The 9,890-nt window shown below is 40.5% G+C and overlaps 1 protein-coding gene across 2 annotated transcripts; it reads left to right on the top strand.

Moving 5' to 3' along the window:
- The first annotated feature begins 235 nt into the window (after nt 1–235).
- LOC103909784 (uncharacterized) lies at nt 236–8,108 on the top strand. Of its 2 annotated transcripts, none has more exons than XR_012390560.1 (2): nt 236–7,650; nt 8,000–8,108. XR_012390560.1 is itself a non-coding variant. In XM_073923203.1 (2 exons), exon 2 carries the CDS (start codon nt 1,060–1,062, stop codon nt 7,234–7,236), a length of 6,177 nt encoding a protein of 2,058 aa, XP_073779304.1. In that variant the 5' UTR covers nt 236–407; nt 757–1,059; the 3' UTR covers nt 7,237–8,108. The 2 variants fall into 2 exon arrangements, 1 of the variants encoding a protein (XP_073779304.1); XM_073923203.1 differs by having other exon boundaries at nt 236–407; nt 757–8,108.
- Nucleotides 8,109–9,890: the final 1,782 nt, after the last annotated feature.

Here is a 9,890-nt window from a genome sequence, read left to right as displayed (position 1 = left end):
ATAAATGAGGACTTTTCCCTTAATCTCCGGGTCTGAATGCAGACTCAGTGCATGTAAAGTCAAATCGCGAATTTGGACTTCATACGAATCAATGCATGGAGGAATTAGGCGGAACTAACGAAACTGAAAGTGTTTGGCGGAAGCAATTGGCTGACGGAGCTTGCCGAGGAGATACGGAACTTGCCGAGGAGATACGGGAAGTGCCGAGGAGATACGGGAAGTGCCGAGTGAATGCGGAAAGAAAAAAAACTCACATGGCAAGTGCATGCATGCAGACGCGCTGTGAAAGCTGAAGAACGCGATCGCTGCATTAATAAACTTTCACGATTGCATGCAGAAAGTTTTAAGCTGCAGTGTGTAAGGAAGGGAAGGCACATCAGCACTTGGTCATCTCAGGGACACTGATGGTATGAGAATTGACTATTTCTAATTACAAGGACTGCCACATGCATTGCCTTATTCATAATATATGTGCAATATAAAAGACAGCTACTATTTTGTTGCACTGTAGTTCATTATTTTGTGCATTATAATACTTTGTGCACAATATTAAGTTAATCATGCTGTTCATTTATGTAAATAGTTTATGTAAAGTGAAATGCTTGCATTAATATTAAGAAGTATTATTTTAATATGCAAATTAATAATGCTGAGACAAAATTTGTGAAGGAACTGTCTTTATTTATATTACATTGTGTTTGTTTAAGTCAGTATTGCGAATAATGTATATTTTATATATTTTGTTCCTTTTCTAAGGTTATCAACCTATTGCTATCGCTGCTACTGGTATCGCTACTACTGTTCAAGCGCTACAGTATTGTATTATTGGGCAAACTGAAAGTTAAAATACAAAAGCTGAAAAGCCTTGGAGTTGTTCCCTGTGTCCCCTGTTATTGGCTGAAGCTCTTTCGAGTTAGAAGCAGATACTGGTGTGTGTAACCCATAAGAACTCGACAGTTGATAACCAAGAGTGTAGCAGCTGGACATAAAGATCAACGGCTTTGTGACGTCCAAAGACAAAGTTCTGCTGACACCAAGTGAAAGAAAAATTCAAGGAAAATGGCTGAGGAAGCATTAGGAAAATCAGTTAAACAGCTAAAAAAGGAAAGAACCACTGCAAAAAGTAGCTTTACCAAACAAGCTAACTTTCTCTGTAGAGAAGCACACCGACTTATAGAATCAGAGCTAAAAGAAGAATTTAAAAAGCTTTCTTCTGGAGCAAGAAAAGTGTTTGAAACTAATGATGACTATAAAGCTGGATTAATAGCAGAGATTGAAGCTACAGAAGATGGTGCAGAGGTACAACTTTCAGCACAGCAAGAAGCTGACTTTAAGAAAGCTGTGGAAGAATGTAATGCAAAGTTTGACGAAGTAACTGAGATAGTACAAGATAATCTCTGGCAAAGATATGGACAAAGTGATGTGTTAACCACAATTTCAGCAGCTGAAAAAGCCTGCGATCGCACAGCCGCTATGCCTGTTGATGGCACTGGATATGAAAGTTATGAAGTGCAACTGGAGCTCTCAATGAGACTGGTGAAAGAGGCAACTGTAACTTTGCTAAAATGGGAAAGATGGATTCCAGCACCTGAGAGAAAGGATCTTGAAAGTCATGTTCGCAAACTGAAAGAGTGTAGCAATGAGCTTGAATCAAGAAAAGCTGAATTCGCTTGGGCCCGAAGAGCTGCTGAAGATACACAAGCATTAGACACGAGTATGACAAACAATCCAAACATAATGGTACCTGCAGGACAGATCATACCAGTGGTAAAAATTAAACCAACAAGTCTACCTAAATTCACTGGTAATAAGAGAGATTACTATCGTTGGAAGAGAGACTGGGAAAATCTCCAGAAGCAAGGTGAGCCCACTGGGTCTGTTGAAGTGAAAAAGATTCAGTTAGTGGATAGCGTGGATGACAGAATCGCAAAAGAGCTCAGATTGTCTTCCTACAACACTGCTGATGACATATTCAGGGTGTTAGACAACCGATACGGTAACAAAATTACAATTGCCATGGAAATTGTAGAGGAACTAGAGAAAATGCCAGCTTTGAGAGGAAACCAACCAAGAAGGGTAATAGAATTAATCCAAATGGTGGAAAAAGCCTTGGCTGATCTCACAGATCTTGGAAACGTTGGAGCAATGAAGAATCCTCTTGTGATAAAATCCATCGAAAGCAAGTTACCTGAACTCTTAAAAAGAGAATGGCTCGTATATATGACAGATCCTGCAAATAACATCACACCAGACAAACACTTTGATGAGCTGTTACAATTCCTTCAGAAACAGGAAGATGTGCTTGAAAGGCTGGAACAACTTAGGATCTCAGAAAGAGTGGAAAAGCCAGAAAGAAAATTTGAAAAGAATTACGCTTTTACTAGAACGACAAAGAAAGACTCCACAGAAGCTGGTTGCATCGTGTGTGGGGCAGAGAAACATAGAGACAGGATTTTCTTCTGCAGAAAATTTAAAGACTTGAAGCTGACAGAGAAGAAATCTATCATCAGGAAACTAGGAGCATGCAAAAAGTGCTTGGGAGTTCATGAGGATGACAGCAGGTGCAGTGATAACTACCTTTGCAGAAACAAAGATTGCAAAAAAGGAGACTTCTCAGACCACCATTACTTCCTCTGTCCAAAATGGGACCTCAAGAACCTGAATGAAGGGAAAACCATCAGTAAAGATAGTAGAAAAGGAAGTGGATTGACTGCAGAGCAGGAACATTTCCTGGCTGAACTTTCTCCAGAATTGGCTGAGAAGTGCAAAAAAGCATTCACCAACAAAGTTAAGATGATAAACTGCTCAGGAAATGACCAGCAGGGATTGGTCAGTAATAGTGGATTAAAGGAGCTTCCTGTTATCATGATGCTGATGGAAGTAACCACGAATGCAGGACAGAAGATTGGCGCTTTGATAGATCTGGCTTCTGATACAAACTATATCACCCATGAAGCTGCTGAAAGACTTAAGCTGAGAGGTGAAAAAATCACTCTAGTGGTTCATGGAGTTGGCAAGATGGCGATCAGAGTAAGCACAAATAGATACCTTCTCAGGATTAGAGTCAAAACTCCTGAGGGGACAGTGAAGGCTCATCAGTTGATCTGCTATGGTTTGGAAGAAATTGCCAAAGTTCATAGAATCGTAAGTCAAGAGAAACTTAGAGAATTCTTTCCAGAGGTGGAATTAGAAGAACTGAAAAGACCAGGAAAAATAGATCTCCTCATCAGTCACCGAGAGGGCAGACTCGCTCCACAAAGAGTGAAGATTGTTGGGGATCTTGTCCTGTGGGACAGCCCGCTGGGGAAAACAGTGGCTGGAGCACACCCTGATTTGTTTGAAGTGGTGGATATGGCTGCATACGAGTCCAAAACACATTTTGCTCGGTCCATGAGAACAGCTGCAGCCAGGTATGAAGAAATCATAGAAAAAGCAGAAAGACCAGCAATTACTGATATTGTCAAAGAAGGAAAGAGCCCAAGAAGTTCACTAGCAAGCAACAGAGAGTTTATTGACTGGTGGAAATGGGATAGTATTGGCACAGCTTGTGAGCCAAAATGTGGAGGATGTCGCTGTGGAAACTGTCAGCCTGGAGGGAAGGAGATGACCCTAGCAAAAGAAAGAGAACTAGAGATTATAAGAGAGGGTCTCACATATGTTGAAATGGATACCCACAGCACAGCTCCACACTGGGATACAAAGTATCCATGGATTCAGGACCCAGCTACACTTCCTTACAACAGAAGTGGAGTAGAAGCTGCTTTCCTCAGAACAGAAAAGCAACTGAAAAAGGTACCAGAATGGCAGGACATTTATGCAGCTCAAGTCCATGACATGGTGAAAAGGGGTGCAGCAACAAAGCTTACTAAACAAGTAATTGAGGAATGGAAGGGACCTGTTTGGTATGTTAGTCACCTGGTAGCACCAAATCCGCATTCAACTACCACTCCAGTGCGACTTGTCTGGAACAGTAGTCAGAAATTCAAAGGGCTAAGCATGAATGATCTTCTGTTAAAAGGACCAGATGTACTCAACCCAATCAGAGCTGTCTTGCTAAGATTCAGGAAGGGAGTATTTGCTGCTCTTGGAGACATAAAAAAGATGTACAATTCAGTGTGGCTGGAAGAGCGTGAGGTTCATCTTCACAGATTTCTCTGGAGAGACACTCAAGACGAAGAAATAAGTGAGTACGCTATCACTAGAGTTAACATTGGAGATCGTCCTGCTGGATGCATTGCACAGTTAGCTATGCGTGAGACAGCTAGGCTGGCAAAGTTTGCTCATTTAAAAGAAGAGTGCAGAGTCCTTGAGGAGGACAGTTATGTGGATGACATCCTTACATCCCATAATAGCCAGGAGAGACTGAAAGAGATAACAAATGGGCTAGAGGAGATTCTAGCAGCTGGCGGATTTGCACTGAAACCATGGGTTCGGTCGGAGCAAAGTGGGAGGAATGAAGTGGTTGATCCAAGTCAAGTTCCAAAAGAATCAGTCTCTCAATCTAAAACAATCATACTACCAAACCAGCTACGAGATGAAGACAACAAGGCTTTGGGCAAAGGGTACTTGGTAGAGGAGGATAAGCTGTACATCATGGCTTCCATTAATTTCTCAGTAAGAAAGAAGAAAATGAGAACGGGTCAGAACCTCTTAAAAAGTGAGGTGAGATTGAGAACACCAAACCCTTTGACCAGAAGGCACCTGTTAAGCCAAGTTGCTGGCCTCTATGACCCAGTTGGTCTTGTCACTCCTGCCAAACAGAAGGGTGCAATTCTTGTCAGGAAAGCTTTCCAAGAGATAGGAAAGGGGAGTCTAACCCGTGAGACATGGGACATGCCACTTTCTGAAAACCTCAGGGAAGAAGCTATCAGATTATTTGAGGAATATGTGCAGCTTAATCAGGTCAAGTTCCACAGAAGTCTTACACCTCCTGGCTGGAAAGGAAAACCCTGGGGAATCACTTTCTCAGATGGTAGTGATAAAACATATGGAGCTGTATTGTACCTAAGATGGAATACAGACCAGGGGATAGACGTCAGACTAGTTGAATCTAAAGCAAAACTAACACCACTAGACCAGAAAGGAGATGCTGTGAAGGCTGAAATCTGCGGTGCAGTTTTCGCTGCACGACTCAGGAAGTACTTTGAAAAGCATGGGCGGATGGAAGTGGAGCGCTGGTTTCACCTGGTAGACAGTCAAACGGTGCTGGGGGCCATTCAACGTGATAGCTATGGCTACCAAACTTTCTTTGCAAATAGAGTTGGAGAAATCCAAAAGTCTGGATCAGTAAGTGACTGGTGGTGGATACCAGGGGATGTCAATATCGCTGACATCATTACTAGAGGAGGCACTCCTGAAGATCTTGCTGAAAAGTCCGAATGGCAGGAGGGACCACAATTCCTCAGATATTCAGTAGAGGAGTGGCCAAAGAAATCAGCTGCTGAGGTTGCTGCTGATGCCAAGGAGAATGTTAACAAACTTCAACGGAAAACATTCTCAGCAGTTCTGACAAGATCTCAAACAAAGAGGGACCTGGCAGAAGCAGGTAAAGGAATTCCTGAAGTTTCAATCCTTGGTGATTCAATCAATGTTGTTTCTGACTCTGGTGAAAATGGAAAAAGACCAAACTTACCAAAAGGAACACCTCGTGACTTAATTATTAAGAAACTAGTGGATGAGGAAAAATACAGCAATTTAACCAAGCTAGTCAGAGTCATCGGCTGGGTTTGGCGTGCTGTAAAGAAGTGGCTAGGATTCAGGGATCAGGACTCAAATGAGAGAAAAAGAAAAGAAGTGTTGCAAAACAAGATCAAACAAACCATGCTGACTGTGAAAGAGGAAGAGTATATTCTGAAAGAACTCTTTCTAGCTGCTCAACAGGGTGTGACTTTTCCCGACACTACACTTAGCAGACTGGCTGTGTATAGAGAAAATTCAGGACTCTTGGTTTGTGGTGGAAGAATACAGATCTTTAATGAAGAAAAGATTGCAGTCCCAATATTACCTTGTAGTGCATGGGTGTCCATGTTATTAGCCCGAGAAGCCCACAGTGCAAATCATGAGGAGGTAGCAGGGACACTTCTAAGAATGAGGAAAAAAGCGTGGGTGATTAAAGGTCGGAGACTAGCCAAGAAAGTTGTAGACAGCTGTGTGATCTGCAGGAAGGCAAGAGCAAAGAGATGTGAGCAAATCATGGCAGACCTTCCTCCTGAAAGGACAGAACCAGCAGCACCCTTTGAATACACAACTTTAGACCTGTTTGGACCATACATAGTAAAGGATGAAGTGAGGAAGCGAGTACATCTCAAAGTTTGGGGAATCGTTTACTGCTGTATGGCATCTAGAGCGATACACACTGACATTGTGAGTGACCAATCTGCTGAAGGGTTTATGCTAGCCTACCAAAGATTCACGGCTTTGAGGGGTCATCCAAGAAAATTATGGTCCGACCCCGGCTCAAATTTTATCGGAGTTAAACCTGCTCTCACAGAACTTTACAAGTTCCTGGACAAGTTAGAAACATCTGAGCTAGAGGCAGAAGCTACTAAACACGGAACTGAATGGGTTTGGAAGATCCATCCTGCAAGTTCTCCTCACAGGAACGGAGCAGCAGAGGCCGCTGTTCGCATAGTAAAGCGAGCCCTTCACAACTTGGGAGGTGATGGTGTTTTCACTTGGAGCGAATTTCAAACATTCCTTTATATGGCAGCTAACCTGGCTAATGAGAGGCCTATTGATGCAAGGACGCAGAGCAGAGAGGATTGTGTAGAATATGTCAATCCCAACTCTCTCCTGTTAGGAAGATCTGGACCAAAGGGAGACCCAGGTGACTTTGATTTTGTTGGCTATCCTTATAAAAGATTAAAAGTCATCCAAGGAGAAGTTAACAAATTCTGGAGGAAATGGAGTCAGTTAGCAGGGCCAAACTTGTTTGTAAGAAACAAATGGCACACCAAGGAAAGAAATGTTGCTGTTGGAGATGTCGTCTGGTTAGCAGACCAAAATGCACTGAGGAGTCAGTACAAGTTGGCCAGAGTCATCCAAGTCAATGCTGATGACAAAGGTATTGTCAGAGATGTGAATGTTAAAGTCTTCACAAGCTACCCAGTCTCAAACGTAAAGCCTGCTAAAGCCAAAGTCACAACCAAAAAGTTGACTGACAGAATCCCTGCAACTATCCTCCACAGAGACGTAAGACGTTTAGTTGTCTTAATACCTATAGAGGAACAGCACTAAACACGCACTAAATTCTGTGAACAACTTGGGTTCAAAGAACCAGTAGTTCAAGTGGGAGGTGTAAAGTCAAATCGCGAATTTGGACTTCATACGAATCAATGCATGGAGGAATTAGGCGGAACTAACGAAACTGAAAGTGTTTGGCGGAAGCAGTTGGCTGACGGAGCTTGCCGAGGAGATACGGAACTTGCCGAGGAGATACGGGAAGTGCCGAGGAGATACGGGAAGTGCCGAGTGAATGCGGAAAGAAAAAAAACTCACATGGCAAGTGCATGCATGCAGACGCGCTGTGAAAGCTGAAGAACGCGATCGCTGCATTAATAAACTTTCACGATTGCATGCAGAAAGTTTTAAGCTGCAGTGTGTAAGGAAGGGAAGGCACATCAGCACTTGGTCATCTCAGGGACACTGATGGTATGAGAATTGACTATTTCTAATTACAAGGACTGCCACATGCATTGCCTTATTCATAATATATGTGCAATATAAAAGACAGCTACTATTTTGTTGCACTGTAGTTCATTATTTTGTGCATTATAATACTTTGTGCACAATATTAAGTTAATCATGCTGTTCATTTATGTAAATAGTTTATGTAAAGTGAAATGCTTGCATTAATATTAAGAAGTATTATTTTAATATGCAAATTAATAATGCTGAGACAAAATTTGTGAAGGAACTGTCTTTATTTATATTACATTGTGTTTGTTTAAGTCAGTATTGCGAATAATGTATATTTTATATATTTTGTTCCTTTTCTAAGGTTATCAACCTATTGCTATCGCTGCTACTGGTATCGCTACTACTGTTCAAGCGCTACAGTATTGTATTATTGGGCAAACTGAAAGTTAAAATACAAAAGCTGAAAAGCCTTGGAGTTGTTCCCTGTGTCCCCTGTTATTGGCTGAAGCTCTTTCGAGTTAGAAGCAGATACTGGTGTGTGTAACCCATAAGAACTCGACAGTGCAGCAGGTCTCTTGCCTCGTCTGTTTTAACCATTAGACCTGCTGGTAATCTGGAGGATTTATGCAAACACAGCAGCACGTCGATTTGTCTAAATGTGAACGAACTTCTGATAAAGGACAACGTCCGCCATTCTCCAATTTTTGTACTGCTCTCCTGACAAAAATGCTTATTGCACACAAAAAACTTTGCTGTATCGGCCCTGACAAGATCGCAGGGAAAAACATGCAACAAACCCCGTGGATCATGGAAACAAACATATACGACCCTTTATGAACGGCTAAATATTGTGTACCGTGGGTCTGCTTTGCCTTCGGAAAGCACGTGCAGTCATGGATAATTAAGCAGCCGGCTCTTCTCATAGGATGAGAAAACTCCGCTATGAATAATAATGAGAAACCGACACGTCATCTTTGCACTTGCAGTTCTGCGATACGACACCGATTTTGATCCCGCCCCAAAAATCATTTTAAACCCAGAAGCTGAAATTAGCTGACAAAAGCTCCAAATTATCCAGTTTGCCCCACAATTAAAGCTGACAGGTGCTAACATTGTCTTAACTGATGCTCAACACACACAAATCTGTTAAAATCTCAAAAAAGTACTCAAGGTTTTCGTGAACCTTTAATTACTTGCTCTCATTTTGTTCCAGATACCTGAGATCATTCATCTTTATAGTACAAATTAAGATATTTTAGAAGTGATCTGACTGCACCATCATTCTCCATTGAGAGAAAAGTACCAAAATGCCTTCAGTGGTTTAATCTGAACTTTATCAAGCAACCAATATACTTCTGTGTGCACATAAAACACAAATAATAACTTTATTCAACAGTTTCTTCTCTTCAGTGTCAATACATTCCATGAGTTCATGAGAGTCCTGTCCTGTGAGATATATGTTGGAAGATTTTATCCTACAGTGCTTAGCATAATTGAGTACACCCCATTTTGAAAAATAATATTTTTATCCATTTTCAGTGAATATAGGCTTTGTATTTTGGTGGATTTGAACAAAGCAGATTTATTAAACAGATATATTTATTAAAATTATATTTTAGTCACCAAACATCTTTAGAAATTGAAAGATAATACAATTACATTCAAGCAAAGTATTGCAAAAAAAAAAATTACAACCTACAAAATTTCAGCAAATTTTTTCAAAAATGGTTTGCTTCTCTTGATTCATCCTCTTTTTAAAATTTGTATTTAATAATTTTCTAGTACATGTAAATTTGCATGTACTAGCTTTTAGACTGTTATCGTAAAGTTTTTTTTTTGTTAGATGAGCTCCAAATTTGGCTTCAGTACTAACTAATCTAATGTATATACACAAATATAATATTGTATATAGCTTCCTATTAAAAATATAAATTTAAATGATAGATTTCTGAGGGGTGTACTTAGTTAGAATTTATATCATCTATAAATAATAACACAAAGAGCAGTAAAAATGTATTGGCAGTTTATTAAGGTTTTTGTAGCGTAATATAAAACACAAACCCAGACAATATATCACTTTAAACTATTAAAAATGTTCATAAAAGTCACTTTTTGCAACTTTCCTAGGATAAAAGTTGTTGGAAGAAAGATCAAGGTTCCATAAAGCAAAAGCATAAATAAACTGAAAAAAACAAAAACAAAAAAAAACAATAAAAACATTAATTAATTCCTTCATTTTTTGCCGCTTTTCT

This window comes from Danio rerio, chromosome 2, assembly GCF_049306965.1.
Source record: "Danio rerio strain Tuebingen ecotype United States chromosome 2, GRCz12tu, whole genome shotgun sequence".
NCBI lineage: Eukaryota > Metazoa > Chordata > Actinopteri > Cypriniformes > Danionidae > Danio > Danio rerio.
The sequence above is the reverse complement of the archived record's forward strand: the minus strand, read 5'-3'. Positions and strand labels throughout refer to the sequence as shown.

What these genes read in the sequence shown, in the direction of transcription:
- LOC103909784 (XM_073923203.1), top strand. Translation starts at nt 1,060, where the DNA reads ATGGCTGAGGAAGCATTAGGAAAATCAGTTAAACAGCTAAAAAAGGAA.